At 42.7% G+C, this 26,121-nt stretch overlaps 2 protein-coding genes across 2 annotated transcripts in view; one reads left to right on the top strand and one right to left on the bottom strand.

Annotated features, from left to right (window-relative positions):
* Nucleotides 1-26,121, bottom strand: part of LOC138982227 (protein FAM184A-like) — an 80,970-nt gene that overhangs the window by 39,079 nt on the left and 15,770 nt on the right. Inside the window, exon 9 of the mRNA XM_070355461.1 lies at nucleotides 24,685-24,846. Coding sequence (XP_070211562.1) covers nucleotides 24,685-24,846 — 162 coding nt within the window. The remainder of the gene's footprint in view (nucleotides 1-24,684; nucleotides 24,847-26,121) is intronic.
* Nucleotides 26-18,107, top strand: LOC138982219 (G-protein coupled receptor daf-37-like). The gene is made up of 2 exons (XM_070355447.1): nucleotides 26-2,079; nucleotides 14,951-18,107. Exons 1-2 carry the CDS (start codon nucleotides 1,649-1,651, stop codon nucleotides 15,858-15,860), a joined length of 1,341 nt encoding a protein of 446 aa, XP_070211548.1. The 5' UTR covers nucleotides 26-1,648; the 3' UTR covers nucleotides 15,861-18,107.

Raw genomic sequence — 26,121 nt, 5'->3', positions numbered from 1 at the left:
ACGCTAACTGCCTCTCACACCATTCTTCATACCATCACAGACTCTCGGCTACACACTCTCATTCTACTCAACTTCCACTCCGTGAATACTGTTCGCAGTCTGCATTCACTTGCTTCTCTTTCTGCAAGTGATTTTTCAAAATTCCGTAACAACGGTCGCAAGGGACCGAAAGCCAGGTGCTTCCCGCTGTCAAATTCAGTTGCTTTTATTCGCAAAAAGACTGAAAAAAGGCAGCTGCTTCTCTTGCTAAGACTGAGAATTTCAAAATCCAGCTGCTTCTCTTAATTGGAGACTTTCAAAATCCATCACTTTTCTTACTATCGAGGGACTTAAAAATTACAACCAAACTCACCAAGCATCGTTCAGCTTCGTCTTTACTCTCACGGGAGTGTGTCCGCAGAACAAGGAAGGAATCACGTGTTCAGCAGATTCACCGAAGGACATGTAAATTCCAACGACTTGAACCCCTTCAGCTTTGTGTCATTTGCACCGAGATGCAGCGACGATAACCCAGCTCCGCTCTCAAAGTGTGAAACGTTATCTTTCTTCCAATCTACAACAGTGTCAAGCTTTACTGTCGAAACAAAGGATATTTTGAGAAGATTTTCTGTGAGAAACCAGCAGAAAAAACCCGAAGGTGTAACAAAACACTTGGATGTTGGATTGTGTCCGGAAAATCAATCATTGCGCTCACCAATGAGACGCGACGAGGGCGGTTTGGAAAGTTGACTGGTGCAAGAATAATGTGTTTCTTTTGAAACAAGGCAATGTTTTGCTATTCAGCTTTTTTGAACAAAACACGACAACTTCTGTGATTCGCTCCAAGTGTGAAGCAGTTTTTTCTTTTAGCTTTAGCTCCAACGAGAAGTGTCAAGTTCCTGGGTGCACCTAAAACGAGAATTAGAAGTGACTGTCGTTCAATCAGTTTTCCTGAAAGAATTACTGTTTTAAAATTCACAGGGAAACGAAGTCACAATTTCTCAATGCTTTCTGGAACAAGGAGTGACACGTTGTATCAATGAAGTAGGCAGAACCATAACTCACAACACATAGCTCGAGAAGACGCACCCATCACAACGTGTCTAGTCTATTTGCACGTGCAGATAACTCACCGCCGATCCATCAGCTTCAAAAGTTACACTAACAGCCCTTCAGTTTTGGAAGAGAAAAAAAATCCTAGAACTTGCCTTGACAGCCTATCAAGCTTTGCAACAGGAACAATCATCGCTGATATATTAGTCGCGCCATAACAGTCGACCAAGTTTTGAAGAAGTACGCTGCGTACGATAAGGATGAGGATATCCTTATCCTTATCCTTAATTATTCCTAGAACTTGCCTTGACAGCCTATCAAGCTTTGCAACAGGAACAATCATCGCTGATATATTAGTCGCGCCATAACAGTCGACCAAGTTTTGAAGAAGTACGCTGCGTCCTTTATAGAATTTGCTTCATTACAGTTTACCGAGTTTTGAAGAAGCAGAAGCATCACTGACGTCTATCAGCCATTATATATTTGACAAAAACAAAACAACGAAAGTCGTCCCTAATGTGTCATTCAAGGATTCTAGACTGAACAGATCGTCGTGGGCCTTCAACAAACAAGGAACTTTACGCGCCGGAACAGTAGGTTGACACCTCCAATCACCATGGCAACGAGCGCTCTCCTTCAAGCCCTAACCACGACCTTGACTACCTCCCTGAACCCAGTCGTCGGAGATGCAATCCACCCGACCTCCACAGACTTGCTCACCTCCCTCACCACTACCACCCTCCCACCAGCTCTCCCCCCGGGCGGAGGTCGGCCCCCTCCCCCCGACTTCCTGCTCCACACCCAGTTCGTCGTTGACCGAGTCCTCATCCCCTTGGTGGTCACCTTCGGCATCGTGGGCAACTTCCTCAGCCTGGTGGTGCTGACCAGGAAGGAGATGGCCTCGCCCACCAACAGCTTCTTGACCGCCCTAGCCATCTCGGACATCTCCCTGCTACTGCTACAGGTACCCATGTTCTTCGGCCTCAACCCCTCTGTGGCCAGCACGGACAGCTTCAAGCTCTTCGTACGCTACTACACCGTCATCATGTGAGTATTGCACATCTTTCGCACAATGGTTGGTTTGTGCAAGTGTCGTCGTCACAATAGAAAGGCAAAAACAAAGCTTGTCAAGGAGATGCAACGTGCTTTAACCTTATATTTGACTAAAGCCTGTCCTTAACTGGACGAAGGTCGAATACGCGAAGCATACTTCGCGAAACTGGCCGCCCGAAGCTTTCACACTAAGTTTTCGGTAAAAAGACTTCACGAAGTCTTCGCGAAGTCGACTTCGGGCTCAATTAAGGACAGGCTTATGATGTTTAGTTGGCTCTTGGTTTTTAACGTCCCTTCAACCTATTTGGCTATACGGGACATTCACTAAGTTGCTTCCTCGTATGTTGCAACTTGGGCAGTAGGAAGGTGCTCCCAATTCCTTACTAGATCATGTTTTTCTTTCGTTTCTCTGTTCGCGCGTTTGTATCTTTTTTCCCCCAGACAGCTCAAAATGTCCGCTGTTAATCTGGTCCATTTGTTTACATTTAGTCAAGTTTTGACTAAATATTTTAACGTAGAGGGGGGAATCGAGACGAGGGTCGTGGTGTATGTGCGTGTGTGTGTGTGTGTGTGTGTGTGTGTGTAGAGCGATTCAGACTAAACTACTGGACCGATCTTTATGACATTTGACATGAGAGTTCCTGGGTATAAAATCCCTGAACGTTTTTTTTCATGTTTTTGATAAATGTCTTTGATGACGTCATATCCGGCTTTTCGTGAAAGTTGAGGCGGCACTGTCACGCCCTCATTTTTCAACCAAATTGGTTGAAATTTTGGTCAAGTAATCTTCGACGAAGCCCGGACTTCGGTATTGCATTTCAGCTTGGTGGCTTAAAAATTAATTAATGACTTTGGTCATTAAAAATCTGAAAATTGTAAAAAAAAAATAAAAAAATTATAAAACGATCCAAATTTACGTTCATCTTATTCTCCATCATTTTCTGATTCCAAAAACATATAAATATGTTATATTTGGATTAAAAACAAGCTCTGAAAATTAAATATATAAAAATTATTATCAAAATTAAATTGTCGAAATCAATTTAAAAACACTTTCATCTTATCCTTGTCGGTTCCTGAATCCAAAAACATATAGATATGATATGTTTGGATTAAAAACACGCTCAGAAAGTTAAAACAAAGAGAGGTACAGAAAAGCGTGCTATCCTTCTTAGCGCAACTACTACCCCGCTCTTCTTGTCAATTTCACCATGAGCGGTGGACTGACGATGCTACGAGTATACGGTCTTGCTTAAGAATGGCATTGCGTTCAGCTTCATTCTGTGAGTTCGACAGCTACTTGACTAAATGTTGTATTTTCGCCTTACGCGACTTGTTTTTCTTCTGAATGTTCTCTGCAGCACAGTTTTATACCTGGAAAGGTAGTGGCAGGGGGAGGGGTCTTTTCACATATCATGTCAAATAATCGGTATGACTAACTGCCAATGTAGCTGCGGTATGACTAACTGCCAATGTAGCTGCGGTATGACTAACTGCCAATGTAGCAGCGGAACTGGTGCTCTTTACATACACTTTAAATATCCTTGAGAAGTGTCAGTCATGTTGAGGAACCGTTGTCTCAACTCTTCAATTTTTATGACTTGAACGTTCACGCTCCTTTAGTTTTGAGGGGATTATTTAAGCGGTTTCAACAACTTCTTCACACTGACAGTGACAGGCATTTCAACAAACTTGAAAAACTTTAGAGGAAGTAACAAAAAGTAACGGCTTCGTTAGCCACCCGTTGGGGTGAGAGGCGGGGGTGGGGAGGGGTGGGAGATTGTTCTGTCTTCGCCGTCCCTCCTTACATAAAAATCAGACACGTGGGCTTTTTTCCTCCTCACTTCAAGCGCTTCACAACGACAATCTGATTTTCTTTTTCCCTCAGCACCTTCGCATTATTGGCTTCATTACACAACGCCTTCACCCTTGATTTATTTCTTCCCTTTTCCCTTGGGATTTCTCCAATGTTCAACCTCTCGTCAACGCTCTGCTACTTTGCGCTTTCTCCCATTTTTACATTTAGTCAAGTTTTGACTAAATGTTTTAACATAGAGGGGGAATCGAGACGAGGGTCGTGGTGTATACTGTATGTGTGTGTGTGTCTGTCTGTGTGTCTGTCTGTGTGTGTGTAGAGCGATTCAGACTAAACTACTGGACCGATCTTTATGAAATTTGACATGAGAGTTCCTGGGAATGATATCCCCAGACGTTTTTTTCATTTTTTTGATAAATACCTTTGATGACGTCATATCCGGCTTTTCGTAAAAGTTGAGGCGGCACTGTCACACCCTCATTTTTCAATCAATTTGATTGAAATTTTGGCCAAGCAATCTTCGACAAAGGCCGGACTTCGGTATTGTATTTCAGCTTGGTGGCTTAAAAATTGATTGATGACTTTGGTCATTAAAAATCTGAAAATTGTAAAAAAAAAAAAATTTTTTAAAAACGATCCAAATGTACGTTCTTTTTATTCTTCATCATTTTCTGATTCCAAAAACATATAAATATGTTATATTTGTATTAAAAACAAGCTCTAAAAATTTAAAAATATAAAAATTATGATCAAAATTAACTTTCCGAAATCGATTTAAAAACACTTTCATCTTATTCCTTGTCGGTTCCTGATTCCAAAAACATATAGATGCGATATGTTTGGATTAAAAACACGCTCAGAAAGTTAAAAAGAATAGAGATAAAGAAAAGCGTGCTATCCTTCTCAGCGCAACTACTACCCCTCTACTAGTCATTGTGCATTTTAGTTAATGGACTGATGATGTCATTTGTATGGAGTCGACGCATGTGCGAGGATATGTATGTGTGGGGGGGGGGGGGGGGCGCGGGAGAAGGAGACTTGCTGTATGTTATGTAATGTATATATTGTGTGTGATACGTGGAAAATGTGATACTATTTATTTGCATGTGTGATACAGGGACAATGTGATATCTGTAGGCCTATACTAGTGATTACTGTGTGTGATACATGAAATGTGATATGAATGCTGTTTTTATATGTTATACTCTTACTTTCTGCCTATGTCTTAATCCCAAGCGCAAGACAAATTCTTCTATGAAAATTGAAGCCAATAAAATTTGAGTTGAGTTGAGTTGAGTTGAGTTGAGCTCTTCTTGTCAATTTCACTGCCTGTGCATCGAGCGGTGGACTGACGATGCTACGAGTATACGCTCTTGCTGTAAAAATGTAGTGAGTTCAGTTTCATTCTGTTAGTTCGACAGCTTGACTAAATGTTGTAATTTTCGCCTTACGCGACTTGTTTTTTCTTACAGAAAAGAAATCTCTTCTAAATGATCTTCTCCGCAACGAATAGTGTCTGTCTTTCCAAATCGGATTTTGTTCAGTCTCCCTCGAGTCTGCTCCAATGACACCTTCCATGTCCTCACTTTCACTTTCACCAAGATTCCGGTTTCACAATTGTTACCCATCCTCTCCCCTCCCTACCGCAATGACTTCTAAACGATCGTCTGCATTGTACAGATTCCTCCAAGTTATCTTGAAACTTCTAGCATGACCCATGCTCATTGCAACCCTATTGTAAAACACCTTGGTTTTCAAATACGGTTTCGTTGTTGTGAAAGATGTCTTCCATTTTCCATCGGGATTTCTATAGTGTAACCCCTACGTTTCAAGGAAAATGTACAATGTTTGCCATACGATGTCAAAGCCAGCTGCGTGATAACTCTGTATTGATTTCTTCAACGTTCTTTGGGATTTCTAGCATAAACCTTACTCTTCACAACAATATTTTCAGACACCATGCACCAGCTTCTGAATGGTATTGTGAATGTGCTATTTTACTGGAGAGTCCCTTCAATTCCCCTCCGGGACTTCTAGTATAACCTCTACCCATCACAGATATATGTTACAGCGAAAAATTACGAATGGTTACGATGATTGTGATCTGTACGATGTAACCTATTCTGTACATAGAAGATCTTCCCGGGTTGATCTGTTTCCCTTTGTCTCGGGATTTCAGACCTAGCTCCCACTCATTGTAACCGATTCTGTAAATAGAAGATCTTCCCGGGTTGATATGTTTCCCTTTGTCTCGGGATTTCAGACCTAGCTCCCACTCATCAGTACCCTGTCCTCACACCATAGTTATTACGTACAAGGCGTTTATTGCCGTTCGCTGTCGTTCTTCCTTTTCTTCTTACATCCTGTTTTGTGAATGTTCGATCTGCTTCTTCTTTCGTTATTCTGGAATTTCTAGCATGAAGCCTACCCACCGTAACTCCTTCTCACAACAACCCTAATTCCTGCTAAAAAAAACCACCACACTAACTTCTGCTCACAGCAAACAATCCCAACTCCTGCTCACAACAATCCTAACGTCAGTCGTAAAGTCCTTCTCCTTTGTGCATATTCTATCTATCAGGGATATATTAATTGCCATCGAGTTCTACCCTCTATCCATCGCAGCTGTGTCCAACAATACAAAACATCACTTTTGCGGTCTTCCTCTTCTGACATGTACCTCCACTGGCAGAAATCTCTATAACAGTATTCTTCTTGTTTTTGTGTGTGCATTTAAGACCTGCCCGGGTTAATTCATATCAAAGTCTACCCCCTAGCTATCAAGTCTGTCCAGCAAAACATACCCTAGACATATTTTTGTTTGTCCTGCTCCTCAACGATGTTACTCCCTTAGCAGACATTTTTTTTAAATCGAACTGGTTTTCTAGGTTTTTATCTTAACTTACTTGATTCTTTATTAATTTATTTATGTTTGAATCTTTATATTTTGGGGGGACTGCATCCTCCCCTTTCTGTCTCCCGACAAAAGACCCATCTTCCTCCCAGTGTGTGCTTAAAGGGTTCTCGGTAGATCTTTATCTGAAATCATCGCTCATTTCATTCCGTTTTGTGTGAATGTCCGTGTGGAGATATTTATCACTTAAGGTTCGACTGTGCGACTGCACTCCAATCAAATTGAAATCACGTCAATTGCCAAAAATCCGGATTTGGTAGGATGTGCTTCCTATTTTCGTTTAACTGATGCAGAAGTGTGTGAGGCAGTTAATATTCCTTTGTGTGGGTTACCCGAAATAAGATTTGCATAGTTTTGTTTTCCGTGATGGAATGGGATCTAAAAACTGCCGGGATGATTTTATTGTGCTGACTGAAATAGACAATATATGGATCCTTGAAGCATATTTTCCCAATAAAGAAGATCTTTTGTTTTCATTCGTATATATAGTCACTCCCCTGTACTTACTATGCACAATTATTTTCATCACTGCACTTTATTGTTATATTTCAGAGAGAGAGAGAGAGGGAGAAAAATAGTAAGAGAGAGGTGGTGGGGAGAAAGGGAATAAGAAAACTATAACGCGTGCGTGCGCGCGCGCGCGCGCGCGTGTGTGTGTGTGTGTGTGTGTGTGTGTGTGTTTTCTACTTATGTACAGACCTCAATATATCATAACGTTCATCCACCCCAAACCCTACCCCCAATACCCCCCTCAAATCCCCGTCCTTGAATATAGTCACGTCCACCAGGAAATAAAGTCTAGGTGCCAATTTGAAAATCACAAATAGAAGTAGAAGATTGGGAGATGCTCTCTTACTCTAAAATTAAGTCCATATCTGTTTTCCCCTTCCGGTGACGAAACTGTAGCTTCATTCTTGCCGAGAAGATACCAACGTATCTCTGCACATCCACACACCGCTGGCTCAGAAAAAGAAAATTGAGAAAAAAAAGAGAAAACAAATGTGCGTGCTAAATTTAGTTCCGCAAGCTTCATCCCACAGAGATATATAGGCATAATAAGTTTTATGAGGGGAAAAAAACCTCTCCAAAAAAATCCCACGGACAGACTACCACACAGGCAGACGAATAGACAGCAAATCCTGGCGTCCGTACGGGGTTTGTGGAAAGACAAGGCGGTGAAAGATAAGACAAAATCAAGAAAAAGGGGGACCAGATTTATTCACATTAATAAATAAAAAAATTAGCCACACGCTTCCTAAAAAAAAATCCCAGTAAATGCTATCATGCAGCATCATAAACCATAACCAACTGCACTAACGTAACCCTCCCCCTCCCCTTGCCCAAAACCTTGAATAAATTAATGGCAAACGTGCTGGCCGACATGCTCAAGACAAGAGCAGACGAACACACACCCAGGGGAGGTTACCCCGGGTCGCGCCAATTGCCCCACTCGGGGACAAGGCTACAAATTACGGGAGATAACCCTTTCAAGATGGGATGGCGCTTCCTGTGCTCGGCAACAGTTTCTATCACACTCGCTCCGTCTGAAACAAGACTCCGCCTGATACCACCAGGACACGTTTCTCTGCTAAATTAAATTTAAGGCACGCACACCCCTCTGCCAAAGATAAGGTTGCACTCGGAAATGATCAAGAGCATCCCTGATCTGCTGTGAAATTTGAACAGAGGCAAACAAATTGAAAACCTCCTTGGTCCTTTTGCCAGCTGCAATTCACTTTGGTACAAAGACGTCATCAGACAAATATGAACATCTGTGGTTGTTACAAACAGCACACCGTTTTCAGCTTTCAAAAGAAGATCAACGTAAAAACAATACAAGCAAAAAGAGGACAGTGAGATTAGCTGATACTCCAACAAGCGCGATTTTTTTAAATGACGGAGTCATTTATATACAGCAAAATATTGTTTCAATTTTCAATATTAAATGCAACGAATGCAAGCTTTGAGAAAAACATGTACACCATTTTATAACAAGCTCAGACACATGGATACAAACTTCAGATTATGCCATAAACCTTATTTTATCTTCAGGAGTCGTAACAACAAAGATTATAGTTGACGGTGAAAAGAGGTAACCTTGGACAATGATTTACGACAAATTTACCATGACAAAAAGCTACATTGATAATATAATTGGCTGCATTTGCGGAGGACATCTGGAGTTATTGCTTCGTCCAAAGTCGTGATCCTCTCCAGCCTCTCCTCTCCAACTTGCGATGGCATCGATGTCTTTCTTGGACTTGTTGAGAATGAAGGAATTTTTGTTTGCGGGGGAAATCTGGACTTAGTGCCTTGTCCCATATCCTCTCCTCCACTCACACAGGAAGACAACTTGCGATTGCATCGAGAGTCTTCGACAAACGGGGGGTGGTGGAGGGAAGTGCATTTTTTGATGTAACGTTAGAGAATCTGGGTGTGAACTGATAAATCTTTATTTCCTACGCCCTTGTGCCCTAGCATCCCTCAGAATGTTGACACTTCACTGAATGCTTTCCAACTGTGAAGACCCATCTCCGGGTTTTTTTGGGCGTAATTGTGATTTTTTAGCACTAAAAAGCAGCACCTTTGATGGGTGAAAGACAAACAGAAAGTAAGGAAGGAGGGGAAGAAAAATGTTATAACAAGGCCCTTTTGTTTGCTTATGTCGACAATCAGTCTCTACGTGGCCGACAGATGTGCTGTTTCACAAGTTTGCTTCGCCGCGTTTCCCTTTCTTCACTTTTTGTTCCTCATCTGAACTTTTACCGTTAGTTTCATTTTTATTGGGGTAGGCGTAAGAGTGCTCACACACACACACACACACACACACACACACACACACACACACACACACACACACACACACACACACACACACACACACACACACACATACACACACACAGAGTTTGTTACATACCTCATTACTGTGAAGTTTTGAAAACTATTTTTACGGCCGTCTTGGCGTTTAAAATAATACATTTTATTTTTCACCTTTTCTCGCTAGAAGAGTTTCAAACCGTCATTAAGCCAATTCAAACCGTCATTAAGCCAATTCAAACCGTCATTAAGCCAATTCAAACCGTCATTAAGCCAATTCAAACCCTGAAGAGGGAGTGTAAATGGCTAAAGGTGTCGTCTGCCAAAGAAATAGTTCTTCAGGCAACGACTCAAAAAACCGTTTTTCTATTTTCACTAATTGCCGAAAACACCCACTTTCAAACTGTTCTAAACACATTTGCCTTTCAGTAATTCCAGGTTACAGCATGTGGCTTCATTATTTTAATTTGCGCGTGTGTCAGTATGTGCGTAGGAGTTGATGTTTTGTCTAAACGTGTGTGTGAGTGTGTGTGTATGTGTGTGTGTGAGTGTGTGTGTGTGTGTGTGTGTGTGTGTGTGTCTGTGTGTGTGTGTGAGAGAGCGAGAGCGAGAGAGAGAGAGGGGAGAGAGAGGGGAGGGGGAGCAGAAACAGAGATAGACGAAGCTCTGTCACAGACGGCCTTGTCAATCAAAGCGAAGAGACGCCGTTGTTTGCATAACTGTGTTTAAAACTGAAAGAAAATATAGAATATTACTGTTTCATCGTCTGTTTGTTGCTTCTGAATTGACCGACTACCAAGAAAAACGTAACAATGATAGCATTTTTTGTCAAACAACCCTCCTTGGAATCTATGTCTGAAAATAATGCACTAAACAAAAGTTTTTTTCTTCTGTCTTAACTACAATCCAATCGCTATTGTCAACACAAGTAATACAAAACGATTCCCCTCCCACGATGAGTAACACACACACACACACACACACACATGTGCACACGTCAACCAAATCCTGTTTCACTTTCTCTTCTCCAAGCAGAAAAGAAAAACACAATAAAACACTTCTTTTTTTTTAATAAAAAACAGCGCTGCAGAAAAAGATTCAAAACGCAACGACTTCCAACCTCACTCTCCCCGATACTTTTTTGAAACACGTCTCCGCCTAAAAAAACATACAAGTCGCGTAAGGCGAAAATACAACATTTAGTCAAGTAGCTGTCGAACTCACAGAATGAAACTGAACGCAATGCAACGCAGCAAGACCGTATACTCGTAGCATCGTCAGTCCACCGCTCATGGCAAAGGCAGTGAAATTGACAAGAAGAGCGGGGTAGTAGTTGCGCTGAGAAGGATAGCACGCTTTTCTGTACCTCTCTTCGTTTTAACTTTCTGAGCGTGTTTTCAATCCAAACATATCATATCTATATGTTTTTGGAATCAGGAACCGACAAGGAATAAGATGAAAGTGTTTTTAAATTGATTTCGAAAATTTAATTTTGATCATAAGTTTTATATTTTTAATTTTCAGAGCTTGTTTTTAATCCAAATATAACATATTTATATGTTTTTGGAATCAGAAAATGATGGAGAATAAGATGAACGTAAATTTGGATCGTTTTATAAAAATTTTTTTTTTTTTACAATTTTCAGATTTTTAATGACCAAAGTCATTAATTAATTTTTAAGCCACCAAGCTGAAATGCAATACCGAAGTCCGGGCTTCGTCGGAGATTACTTGACCAAAATTTCAACCAATTTGGTTGAAAAATGAGAGCGTGACAGTGCCGCCTCAACTTTCACGAAAAGCCGGATATGACGTCATCAAAGACATTTATCAAAAAAATGAAAAAAACGTCTGAGGATATCATACCCAGGAACTCTCATGTCAAATTTCATAAAGATCGGTCCAGTAGTTTAGTCTGAATCGCTCTACACACACACACAGACAGACACACATACACCACGACCCTTGTCTCGATTCCCCCCTCTATGTTAAAACATTTAGTCAAAACTTGACTAAATGTAAAAAACACACACATTTGATCTGCTTATCAGAGAAACTTAAGTCATCACAGCAAATTAAAATGCATGTTTACACAGTCTCCTCGTAACTTAGCCTGCCAGCCATGTTCGAAACGAGTCTTTGAAGGAACTAACAACCTGTCACAGAAGGGAGATAAGTCAGCAGTAAAACGGACCCTTTTTATACTCACTTGCAACATGCAAACAAGATGGATGACTGCAGACAAAAAATCAAGTCGCGTAAGGCGAAATTACTACATTTAGTCAAGCTGTGGAACTCACAGAATGAAACTGAACGTAGTCCGCCGCTAGTGCAAAAGGCAGTGAAAGTGACGAGCCTGTTTGGCGCGGTAGCGATTGCGCTGTGCTTCATAGCACGCTTTACTGTACCTCTCTTCGTTTTAACTTTCTGAGCGTGTTTTTAATCCAAACATATCATATCTATATGTTTTTGGAATCAGGAACCGACAAGGAATAAGATGAAATAGTTTTTGAATCGATTTCGGAAATTTAATTTTGATAATAATTTTTATATTTTTAATTTTCAGAGCTTGTTTTTAATCCAAATATAACATATGTATATGTTTTTGGAATCAGAAAATGACGAAGAATAAGATGAAATTGTTTTTGGATCGTTTAATAAAAAAATTATTTTAATTACAAGTTTCCGATTTTTAATGACCAAACTCACTCATTAGTTTTTAAGCCACCAAGCTGAAATGCAATACCAAACCCCGGCCTTCGTCGAAGATTACTTTGCCAAAATTTCAATAAATTTAATTGAAAAATGAGGGTGCGACAGTGCCGCCTCAACCTTTACAAAAAGCCGGATATGACGTCATCAAAGGTATTTATCGAAAAAGTGAAAAAAAATTCCGGGGATATCATACCCAGGAACTCTCATGTCAAATTTCATAAAGATCGGCCCAGTAGTTTAGTCTGAATCGCTCTACACACACACACACACACAGACAGACAGACAGACAGACAGACACACACACACAGACAGACAGACACACACACACACACACACACACACACACACACACACACACACATACACCACGACCCTCGTCTCGATTCCCCCCTCTATGTAAAACATTTAGTCAAAACTTGACTAAATGTAATAAGACGCGGCCATCTTTATGAAAATATGTCTGAGCCGACTAGAATTCAAGGCTAAATTACCTTGAAACGGCGCTTTTTTACTTCTACTCTGAAGTTGGAAGGTTATCGGATGTCTGACGCATTAATCCCCCCCCCCCCCCCCCCAAAAAAATAAAAAAAAATTAGACTGCAGACAAACATGCATTCCATCAGCTACACACTAATAAGTTTATCGGCTCTCTAAAATGACAGGGTTTCCCACACAGGGCTACTAGACTGGTTCGTTCTCAATGGTTTATGCACCATTTTTAACCATCGCCCCCGCCCCACCTCTCAACATACATCCATGCATACCCCTAATTTGTTTCTTTCAACATGTATCAACCACGTCTTCCACAAGAGACATCTCCTTAGAAAATATACAACGAAAGCTGCACCTGTTTTCGGTACCAGAAAACAACTGCCAGGGTCCTGATACTCACAAATCAAACGTTAGCCCAAACCTGCAATATTCTTCTTGCCCAGAACCAAAGTACAACACAACAGTTTCAGTCGAATGCCTGACTATACAAAAATATACACCAAGGAACGGTCAGACACGGACATAAAGGGGGGGGGGGGGGGCAGGATTGTGGCAATGTACCGATGGTACTGGCAGTCGTGGCGGTGATGATGGGGTGAGGAGGATGGGGAGGGGGGTGCGGGCGGGGTGTGTGTGTGTGTGTGTGTGTGTGTGTGTATCTCATAAACAGAACGCAAGTACGCAGGAAAGCCATTTTCAGAAGAATCTCCCCTCAGCATCTCAACCACTCAGCAACTGGTACCTAACTAGACATCGACTTACACTGAACACCGAGTACAGAACAAGAGATCCACTTCAAGGCAATTAAGCTGGCCTGGCCTCAGCCAACAATTTGCAAAACTTGAAGAGAACAGGTTTCACCCATACCACAGCAGAACTTAGAGCTCAGACTCACATTGTTAGACCTATTTTCGCACTTCCTTTCTGCCCAGTGCGGAGAGAGAGAGTGAGAACAGACGAAAGAGGCCGAAGACGAGGTCCGAGCTGCTGATTGTTCGAGGGGCTATGTAGGTCGAAACCACGACGTTACAATTACAAAGAAAAGACACTAGTCATCAGGGTTAAATTATTTAAGACAGGCATGACCAAAATATAGTCAGGGTCAAAATATTGAAGGTAGCCAGGGTCAAAATATTTAGATGGAAAAATCTCAGAAACTTTGGGGAAACAGGAGTTTGTAACACCAATACCGACCGAGCCATTCACAAATCAGGTTTATGAATTCTTCATCATGACAAGGCGGGCCATTATAATCTTCACAAATTGTGAAACTGTCTATACATTGCGCAACAAATGCTTTGTAAACATACAACGTAATGATGGATAGGCTGTGTCTGTACACAAATCCCTCACGTTGAAAGTTACACGGTGCTGAACTATAAGCGAAAGAAACCTAAATCATCCCCATTAGTTCTGAGGGTCAAAAAAGTTCATATTGTATGGAAAAGGTGAGGTTACTTGAGTTTTGTATTGACAAATATAGCTTATTGGCGGCCGGGAATGACATTGTAATCCATATCTGTTCGTAGAACAAAAAATATCATCGTGAACTGTACCAAAATTAGAGTTAAGTCGCAAAGCGTGTTGGAGAGAGCAATGGTCGATAGAGCGAGTGCATGGAGGGTGAGGCGGAGGCGGGTGGAGGGGGATACCTAGTGGCAGGTGATAAACAAGTCAACGAGAAACATGCGTTTCAATTAACAATCGTAACTTTTTTTTGCGGTTTGTACCACAAGTTACTTTCATCCATCAACACATACCACACAAACGCTTGTCCCCACGAACTTTAACGAGTACTTTCCCATGTACTTCTTTTTCTCTTTATTTTACCTACACTGGGAGGGAGGTTGGGGGTTGGAGGTTGGGGGTTGAGGATAGCAGTATGATGTGGCGGGGTGGGTGGGTGGGATGGGGGTTCAGACTTCTTTGCTGGAGTTTGAATGATGTGATTGCACCTCAACATAATCACTGAAAAGCACAAGCGCAATGCGTTTTATGTTTCAGATACCCAATTCCCGCGTTACCATCCGTCCGTGTCAAAAATGCAACGAAAAACATGTTTCACGTGCTTGCTAACATGTACTCCTCTGTGTGTGTGTGTGTGACAGGTACGTGATGACCAACGTGTTCCTGACCTGCACGTGCTGGCTGACGGTGGCGGTGACGGTGGAGCGGTTCCTCTCGCTCCGCTTCATGATGCACCCCCGCCTGGTCTGCACCATCCGCCGCGCCAAGCGAGCCATCCTCGCCATCTTCTTCGCCTCCTTCCTCTTCCACTTCTCAAAGTTCTTCGAGTACGTGCCCAACACGGACCTCAGCTCCCCCCGGCCTTTGCTTCCCACGGAGCTGAGCCTCAATAAGGCGTACGACGTGGCCATGCACATCACCAACATCACCTTGGCCACCCTCCTGCCCATTGTTGCCTTGATCGTCTTCAACTCCTTCCTCGTCTACTTCCTGGCCACCCACCGCCGCCGCATGCTGCGCCACAAGACCAAGGCAGGGCTGGGGCTGGGAGGGGGGAGTAGCGGGGGAGGTGGCAGCACGAGCGTGGACATGCTGCACGTGAGCGGGGTGGTGATCGCCGTGGTGCTGGTCTTCGTGCTCTGCCACTCGCTGGGCGTGGTGGTGGCGCTCAACATCGCCGTGCACGGGCGCCACAAGATCTTCTCCGACCACCTCTTCGTGGCCTTCAAGCACGTCAACAACCTGCTTGTCATGGTCAACTCTGGCATCAACTTCCTCCTCTACTGCTCCATCAGCCGCAAGTTCCGCAAGATGTTCGCCGCCGTCTTCTGCAAGCGCTTCCTGGGCAAGTCCAGCTCCTGGTCCCTGCCAGTCCCCCTCAGCGAGAACAGCATGGCCACCGCCGTCAGCGTCCGCACGCACCATGCCGCCAATGGCTACAGCCGCAGCAACGACCACAGCGGCAGCGCCAAGGAGGCCTCTTTTGTACGACCCTCCCCCTCCAACAGTTCTGCTGCTTCTCGCCGCAGTGCTGATCACGTTGAGATTTGAGGGATATCATTATCGCAAACTGAATTTGTCTGAGATTCAGCACTGTTCTTGATCGACTTTTCTGAGGTTTTCAGTGCTGCTGGTTTTGACTTTTTTTTTTTCTCTCAAGAGAGTAAATGTGAAAACCAACAATGAGAGTGGCAGCGTCTATAGTGCTCATCATGTGGGTATTTGAGGGACAGAATGATAGTCGACTTTCGCTGTGGTTTTTCAGTATATGAAACAGCAGAGATACTATTTTTATGCGAAATACTATTTTTATTGTACCTCCAGAAACCCCATCACTGACAGTGACAGTACAGTGGTGTCTGTCATGAGAGCCACACAGAAAAACGGGTGTTCTTTTTTGAGAGATTCTTCGTTGAAGAGTGAACCAGACTTATGGCCTTTGAAGCTAAGAGGGAGGCTTTTTTTTTGTTGGTCAAATGACAAACAAACATTTGTCCTTTTAAGAGACAAATGTGAAAATGTTCTTTCATGAGACAGATTGTCTGGTTCACAAACAAACAGACAACTGATCTTTTATTAATGATGTTTTGGGTAAAAGTCAGACAAACAGCTTTCCTTTGAAGAGAGGGGCTCTTTGGCCAACAGACAAATGAACTGATGTCCTTTCATGCGATAGACTGACTGGTTCATAGATGGACAGTGGACTAACAGAAGGTATCTAAGGACTGACCAATGAATGTGTCTCAAGAAAAAAATTATTTAAAAAAACCACCAAGACCTGCTCATCATGGTACTACGAGAGGAGAACACATTATTGCAATATACGCTTGGTTCGTGGAATGAACTTAGTAAGTCTAGTACCTCTCCTTGGCCCGGCAAAAGCCCCAAAGCCAGGGTTTAACATTCAGTACTTGATACAACAATTCAGAGAAATGTCTGCATTCCTCGGCATGCCAGTGTGAATCAACCTATCTTTCAAGGCCATGCAAAGACAAAACATGAAGTGAACATTCTCTATGTTCTGGGTTCACTGTTCGGATCATGTGTGGCACATGCGGAATGACCGATTCAAAGAGGACAGCAGCCGAACACTGCGGTGACCAACATTAATCTCTCTACAAAAGCTATACAGTTACTGTGCATTCAAGTCTCTACATAAGTGTACATGTATCTCATTCGATTATGGGAAATGAAGACTTCTAGCTGACACATTTACACCCAGAGAATCGACGATCCACATTTTGAAAATTGCGCCATGCTGCCAACATGGCTGGTATGCAAAACGTTCACCATAAGGTGACCCTGACAGTTTTAAGCTCAGGAACGCAGAAGAAGAATAAGAAGACTGACCGACTATCTAAAATGTGTCTCTACTGTTTTAGTCACTATATAAGATGTGAGTGGCAATACACTAGACCAGAACAAGAAGAATAAGAAGGAAATGTTGTGTGAGATGTGGCTTCCTACAAAGACAAGGTGTTATAGTAATCTGTGACCCTCCTTGCTTCAGAGACAAGCATCTGAAGCAGATACTGTGACAGAAATCTACAGGCACATATATGATACATTATTATTACAGTACACTGGTGTCCTTTCTTCTTCTACGTCATATTGCATAGCAGTGAAACTACGCCATAAAAAAATTAAAAAAACATCATGATCATGACTTTAGCTTCTATGAAGATAGTCTGGTGGTAACCGACATGCATAAGTGATTAGCGGTTAACCTAAACAGATAGACCGCTGATTAGCAGTGAGACTTGTTAATGGCTAACGAAAGAAAACTCCATAAATTTCAACTGCCCACGACTTGGGAAGAGAGACATCAGTTTGTACAGACTCATGGCAGTGCAAATCACGAACACTATCAAGTATGGCATAATAAGAGCAGAGGTCATGACAGTGTATTGAATAGCTTTACGTGAACATATGTATGCCGCGCATTTCTTTTACTAATACAAATGTGTATGATTATACTAATGTCAATTGCATACTCAATCTATTCATCAAGAAAGATAATCTATCCCTTCCCCGACATCTGTGCAACACAGAATCTGAGTGGTCTTTGACTTGAGTCAGTTGACCAGCCTGTCAAGTTGTGCTGCTGAGTGGAATGATGGCATGGCAAGGCACACCCAAGGCACACGTTATTCCCCTCCCACCCCACCTGTGTCCTTTTCATTCATTATCCCCTTATCCCTCCCATTTCCTCTTTTCATTCATTATCCCCTTACCCCTCCCATTTCCTCTTTTCAGTCATTATCCCCTTACCCCTCCCATTTCCTCTTTTCAGTCATTATCCCCTTACCCCTCCCATTTCCTCTTTTCAGTCATTATCCCCTTACCCCTCCCATTTCCCCTTTTCAGTCATTATCCCCTTACCCCTCCCATTTCCCCTTTTCAGTCATTATCCCCTTACCCCTCCCATTTCCCCTTTTCAGTCATTATCCCCTTATCCCTCCCATTTCCTCTTTTCAGTCATTATCCTCTTACCCCTCCCATTTCCTCTTTTCAGTCATTATCCCCTTACCACTCCCATTTCCTCTTTTCAGTCATTATCCCCTTACCCCTCCCATTTCCTCTTTTCAGTCATTATCCCCTTACCCCTCCCATTTCCCCTTTTCAGTCATTATCCCCTTACCCCTCCCATTTCCTCTTTTCAGTCATTATCCCCTTACCCCTCCCATTTCCCCTTTTCAGTCATTATCCCCTTACCCCTCCCATTTCCCCTTTTCAGTCATTATCCCCTTACCCCTCCCATTTCCTCTTTTCAGTCATTATCCCCTTACCCCTCCCATTTCCTCTTTTCAGTCATTATCCCCTTACCCCTCCCATTTCCTCTTTTCATTCATTATCCCCTTACCCCTCCCATTTCCTCTTTTCATTCATTATCCCCTTACCCCTCCCATTTCCTCTTTTCAGTCATTATCCCCTTATTCCTCCCATTTCCTCTTTTCAGTCAGTATCCCCTTATCCCTCCCATTTCTCCTTTTCAGTCAGTATCCCCTTACCCCTCCCATTTCCTCTTTTCAGTCATTATCCCTTTACCCCTCCCATTTCCTCTTTTCAGTCAGTATCCCCTTACCCCTCCCATTTCCTCTTTTCAGTCATTATCCCCTTACCCCTCCCATTTCCTCTTTTCAGTCATTATCCCCTTACCCCTCCCATTTCCCCTTTTCAGTCATTATCCCCTTACCCCTCCCATTTCCTCTTTTCAGTCATTATCCCCTTACCCCTCCCATTTCCCCTTTTCAGTCATCATCCCCTTACCCCTCCCATTTCCTCTTTTCATTTATTATCCCCTTACCCCTCCCATTTCCTCTTTTCAGTCATTATCCCCTTACCCCTCCCATTTCCTCTTTTCAGTCATTATCCCCTTACCCCTCCCATTTCCCCTTTTCATTCATTATCCCCTTACCCCTCCCATTTCCTCTTTTCAGTAATTATCCCCTTACCCCTCCCATTTCCCCTTTTCAGTCATTATCCCCTTACCCCTCCCATTTCCTCTTTTCAGTCATTATCCCCTTACCCCTCCCATTTCCTCTTTTCAGTCATTATCCCCTTACCCCTCCCATTTCCTCTTTTCCTTCATTATCCCCTCCCATTTCCTCTTTTCATTCATTATCCCCTTACCCCTCCCATTTCCTCTTTTCAGTCATTATCCCCTTATTCCTCCCATTTCCTCTTTTTATTCATTATCCCCTTATCCCTCCCATTTCCTCTTTTCAGTCAGTATCCCCTTATCCCTCCCATTTCTCCTTTTCAGTCATTATCCCCTTACCCCTCCCATTTCCTCTTTTCAGTCATTATCCCTTTACCCCTCCCATTTCCTCTTTTCAGTCATTATCCCCTTACCCCTCCCATTTCCTCTTTTCAGTCATTATCCCCTTACCCCTCCCATTTCCTCTTTTCAGTCATTATCCCCTTACCCCTCCCATTTCCTCTTTTCAGTCATTATCCCCTTACCCCTCCCATTTCCTCTTTTCAGTCATTATCCCCTTACCCCTCCCATTTCCCCTTTTCAGTCATTATCCCCTTACCCCTCCCATTTCCTCTTTTCAGTCATTATCCCCTTACCCCTCCCATTTCCTCTTTTCAGTCATTATCCCCTTACCCCTCCCATTTCCTCTTTTCAGTCATTATCCCCTTACCCCTCCCATTTCCTCTTTTCAGTCATTATCCCCTTATTCCTCCCATTTCCTCTTTTCAGTCAGTATCCCCTTATCCCTCCCATTTCTCCTTTTCAGTCAGTATCCCCTTACCCCTCCCATTTCCTCTTTTCAGTCATTATCCCCTTACCCCTCCCATTTCCTCTTTTCAGTCATTATCCCCTTACCCCTCCCATTTCCCCTTTTCATTCATTATCCCCTTACCCCTCCCATTTCCTCTTTTCAGTAATTATCCCCTTACCCCTCCCATTTCCCCTTTTCAGTCATTATCCCCTTACCCCTCCCATTTCCTCTTTTCAGTCATTATCCCCTTACCCCTCCCATTTCCTCTTTTCAGTCATTATCCCCTTACCCCTCCCATTTCCTCTTTTCCTTCATTATCCCCTTACCCCTCCCATTTCCTGTTTTCATTCATTATCCCCTTACCCCTCCCATTTCCTCTTTTCAGTCATTATCCCCTTATTCCTCCCATTTCCTCTTTTTATTCATTATCCCCTTATCCCTCCCATTTCCTCTTTTCAGTCAGTATCCCCTTATCCCTCCCATTTCTCCTTTTCAGTCATTATCCCCTTACCCCTCCCATTTCCTCTTTTCAGTCATTATCCCTTTACCCCTCCCATTTCCTCTTTTCAGTCATTATCCCCTTACCCCTCCCATTTCCTCTTTTCAGTCATTATCCCCTTACCCCTCCCATTTCCTCTTTTCAGTCATTATCCCCTTACCCCTCCCATTTCCTCTTTTCAGTCATTATCCCCTTACCCCTCCCATTTCCTCTTTTCAGTCATTATCCCCTTACCCCTCCCATTTCCCCTTTTCAGTCATTATCCCCTTACCCCTCCCATTTCCTCTTTTCAGTCATTATCCCCTTACCCCTCCCATTTCCTCTTTTCAGTCATTATCCCCTTACCCCTCCCATTTCCTCTTTTCAGTCATTATCCCCTTACCCCTCCCATTTCCTCTTTTCAGTCATTATCCCCTTATTCCTCCCATTTCCTCTTTTCAGTCAGTATCCCCTTATCCCTCCCATTTCTCCTTTTCAGTCAGTATCCCCTTACCCCTCCCATTTCCTCTTTTCAGTCATTATCCCTTTACCCCTCCCATTTCCTCTTTTCAGTCATTATCCCCTTACCCCTCCCATTTCCTCTTTTCAGTCATTATCCCCTTACCCCTCCCATTTCCTCTTTTCAGTCATTATCCCCTTACCCCTCCCATTTCCTCTTTTCAGTCATTATCCCCTTACCCCTCCCATTTCCTCTTTTCAGTCATTATCCCCTTACCCCTCCCATTTCCCCTTTTCAGTCATCATCCCCTTACCCCTCCCATTTCCTCTTTTCATTTATTATCCCCTTACCCCTCCCATTTCCCCTTTTCTGTCATTATCCCCTTACCCCTCCCATTTCCTCTTTTCAGTCATTATCCCCTTACCCCCCCATTTCCTCTTTTCATTCATTATCCCCTTACCCCTCCCATTTCCCCTTTTCAGTCATTATCCCCTTACCCCTCCCATTTCCTCTTTTCAGTCATTATCCCCTTACCCCTCCCATTTCCCCTTTTCAGTCATTATCCCTTTACCCCTCCCATTTCCCCTTTTCTGTCATTATCCCCTTACCCCTCCCATTTCCTCTTTTCCTTCATTATCCCCTCCCATTTCCTCTTTTCATTCATTATCCCCTTACCCCTCCCATTTCCTCTTTTCAGTCATTATCCCCTTATTCCTCCCATTTCCTCTTTTTATTCATTATCCCCTTATCCCTCCCATTTCCTCTTTTTAGTCAGTATCCCCTTATCCCTCCCATTTCTCCTTTTCAGTCATTATCCCCTTACCCCTCCCATTTCCTCTTTTCATTCATTATCCCTTTACCCCTCCCATTTCCTCTTTTCAGTCATTATCCCCTTACCCCTCCCATTTCCTCTTTTCAGTCATTATCCCCTTACCCCTCCCATTTCCTCTTTTCAGTCATTATCCCCTTACCCCTCCCATTTCCTCTTTTCAGTCATTATCCCCTTAACCCTCCCATTTCCTCTTTTCAGTCATTATCCCCTTACCCCTCCCATTTCCCCTTTTCAGTCATTATCCCCTTACCCCTCCCATTTCCTCTTTTCATTCATTATCCCCTTACCCCTCCCATTTCCTCTTTTCATTCATTATCCCCTTACCCCTCCCATTTCCTCTTTTCATTCATTATCCCCTTACCCCTCCCATTTCCTCTTTTCATTCATTATCCCCTTACCCCTCCCATTTCCTCTTTTCATTCATTATCCCCTTACCCCTCCCATTTCCTCTTTTCATTCATTTTTGTTTACATCTTCCAGCATATATTTGTACTTTTTATTTCCTTTATCTTTCCTTGTCTTCTGAAGACTCATAAATTCAACTGAAAACCGTTCCCCCGGCGTATGGCTGCCTGAATGGCGGGGTAGAAACAGTCATACACGTAAAAATCCACTCGTGCTAAAAACATGAAGAAGAAGAAGAAGAAGAAGAAGAAGAAGAACTGAAAACCTGAGAAAAAGTGTTGCTGAACCAACTAATGGGAAAACATATGGGTTTTTTCCCTTCTTTTTTCCTTTTGTTGACACTCTTCCTCAGAACTGTACATTTTGAAAATAACACAAGCAGTATTTGTCTCCGTAAACAATCCATAATTATGATACATGTACTTGTTACTTTTATATCCATACCCTGCGTGAACAAAGAAGGCCACCGAGTGCATTACTTATAGATATGTGATTGTAAATACATTTGTGTGTGAATTAAACTCATCTTGACTTCAACTCTGAGTTTGCTTGCGTGTACGCAAATGTGTGTGTGTGTGTGCGTGCATAATCTGTGTGTCAGTGTACTTCTGTGTCTCAGCCTGCCTGCATGTGTGTGTGTGTGTGTGTGTGTGTGTGTGTGTGTGTGTGTGTGTGTGTGTGTGTGTGTGTGTGTGTGTGTGTGTGTGTGCGTGCGTGCGTGCGTGCGTGTGTGTGTGTGTGTGTGCATGCGTGCATGCGTGCGTGTGTGTGTGTGTGTGTGTGCCTCTATGTCTTTGCCTCTGTGTGTGTGTGTGTGTGTGTGTGTGTGTGTGTGTGTGTGTGTGTGTGTGTGTGTGTGTGTGTGTGTGCCTCTATGTCTTTGCCTGTGTCTGTCTGTATGTATGTTTTACAGTGTGTGTTTGTGTGTGTGTGTGAACCAAACAATCGGGACCATGATTTGCAGTCCTAATGTTGGAGCCTGGGGAACATGGCTGAAACACACTTGTCTCAACGCCAAGGAAGACTTCCTCCAGAAAGTCATTTTTTATCCCCTACTCAATTTGATCATCTTTTCAATTTCATCCATGAACAATATATGGACAGATTACTAATAGTCCTGTATATAGGGTTTTATTTACTAGTGCGCTTTGCGCCATTCGCGCATAACATCTCAAAATGTCCCATTGGAATTGCCTTCAGTGCGTCAAAGGGCGCACTGAGATTACGTACCACTGCGCCACCCCATGCACACTTTTCACGGGAGTACACGGGGAAAGACCTAAGCAAAAACGCGCGCCAAGCCAAGCAACTTGCGAGTTTGTGAAATGCGCTGTGATTGGCTTTTAAAATGTAATTCATTAGTATTCAACCAATCCTGCGAACTATCTGTGCTTGCGCGATTACCTCTGTGGAAACTGTCGACAGAAGCGATATCGATCGAAACACGGACAAACACACACACACACACATGCACACTAACCGGATACACTAGCAAATTCTCTTATGGCACCAAATAGCACTATTTTGCATCTTTCTACAATAGCATTTTCGGACCGCCTAGCCTGCTTTGCGCGTTTTGCCTTCGACTATGAAATGTCCCATCAGAATTTGGTTGAGGGGGACAAATGTCCCATTGTCTTTTTTTTCCAGGCTAAACCCTGTGTATAATTAGAACGATACCTAATATTTCTAGGTTTTCTGATGACCTCACATACAATCATGCTCTTCCTCACAACAGTCACCATTATCTTGTACATGTACCATGAAGCTTGCTTTGTACTGTTTGGCAAGAACATACCTCTTCACCCACAAGATTGAATTCGACACTGATTTTCCTCAGACTTTTGTTTTGACCATTCACAATATTAACAGCCTTTGAAATCCTCCTTGTACCGCTTTCTGTTATTTTACGATGGCATTCTCACGGTTGTCGACTTTTCTTGCCTTCTCCAAATTTCCTTCAAAACTTTGAAATGCAACTTTCCAACCTTCCTATTAAAACCACACAACCACTCTGGCATGATGTTTTTAAAAAAAGACTAATAATCAGCTCCTTTAGACGACTACTTATGTACTTTCTGTGTTTCGCCACAAATAATTTCATTAAAGATCTAAATGACGTCTAATCTGTTGCAAAAAGAAAGGCCATAATTTCCCTCCGACTGTTTTGCCACAAAAAATTCATATTCGCATATGTCAGGAAAACAAAACTTTAAACCTGTGAGAAAACACTTGCGCCGCCATTTAAAAACTTTTGTTTCTTGGCACTGTGCAGGATTCTCACTCGTACAGAAACAGACACAGACATAAACACAGAATCAGACAGACAGGTACACACACACACACACAGCAACACATGCTTTCACAAAGCTCAAACAAATGAATGGCAAACTGACAAACAAGAAGACACAAACAACACACACGAAGCACCAACGAAGCAAACACAGATCACACACACAGACACTGACCTGCAAATTAGCACTGTGTATTTTGGTATTCTTGAGCTCGGTGCGTGTTCTATCCAGCTCTGCTTTGAGAGAAGCAGCGGCATCCTTGAGACCTTGGATGTGAGATGACGCTGACCCCAGACCTTGTTCACTCTCTTTCACCATGCTGCTCAGTCTTGCAACCTGCACACACAGTGACACAATGGGTAAGCAACACTGTATGGTGAAGCATAAGACACAAGACATAAGTAGAGGTTACACGCCGAGTCTCAGTGATTATTAAAAATAATGGTCGAAGTTAGCGGATCATGAAAAATGCGAGCTTTAGCGAGCTTTTTCATGACCGCGAACTGAGACCATTATTTTTTATAATCATTGAGACGAGGTGTGTAACCTCTTTATTCCTCCTTTCTTCAGTTATTCAAAGAAAAGAGGAGGTTTTTTGCGAAAGTTTGATCGAATCCTATTCACTCAATCAGTCAACCTGCGCAGGCGATCGATTAATGCGCGGTTGTATAGTTCCGTGCAAATCATTCCATTCTGTTAACACTTCTTGTCAGTTTTCCTATTTTGGACTAAAATCAAGTACACAGATATGCTGTTATTCTGCTGTGGCGGCAAAGGCAGATATTGTGTGTTCTATATATGTTTTGGTATCGCTTAGGATAATGTTTGTCAAATGGGACTAGCAGACGAACTTTTGCACCCGTTCAGTTTTCTGGGGAAAATAGTGTATGAAACCGCTTTATGTTGTTTAAATTGATGAGATGTGTGCATTTGGTTGCGTGTGATCTGTTTATTAAATGAAATATTGTTGAAAACTGACCGTCGGATTGCAGTCTGTTGTCGAAGAAACTGAGTGAAAAGAAGGGGAACTACTCTTGTCGCTAGACAAAGTATGAGTTACTTGCCTTGCGGGAAATTGCTTGTGATGAACGTTTGAGCACGGCAAATCTAGATTCAGAAAACAACCGAACTCATGGATTTTATATGGAGATTCATGTGTTCAGGCCTGTAGTTGTTAATTTAAATGCGGTATGTTTGTATTGTTTGCTCCAGAGATGTATACTTCGTACGTTAGAGCGTTCGGAACTTTTCAGTCGCAAAAAGTAGTACCGAACAGAACAACTTCTCAACCCATTGCACTATCGAGGATTCAGGCTGTTGCTGGGTCGTTATTTGTTTGGTTGCTGGGTCATTATCGAAAAATAACTACCCCTACAAGTTTACAGAGGTAAAGAAGCAGAGGGGGGAATAAGATTTTATTACAACCACGTGCAGTACACAGGAATGTTGCTTTACATAATACATTCCAACACAACAACCAAACAGATTGCTCACCGAACTGCATACATACACTCACTCACACCCACCAATGACGCACGCACCCACACACACACACACACACACACACGCAAACACACACTCTACATTGTACCACGTTCACATCGTGTCCAC

The sequence above is a fragment of the Littorina saxatilis genome, linkage group LG12 (assembly GCF_037325665.1).
Source record: "Littorina saxatilis isolate snail1 linkage group LG12, US_GU_Lsax_2.0, whole genome shotgun sequence".
Lineage (NCBI taxonomy): Eukaryota > Metazoa > Mollusca > Gastropoda > Littorinimorpha > Littorinidae > Littorina > Littorina saxatilis.
The sequence above is the reverse complement of the archived record's forward strand: the minus strand, read 5'-3'. Positions and strand labels throughout refer to the sequence as shown.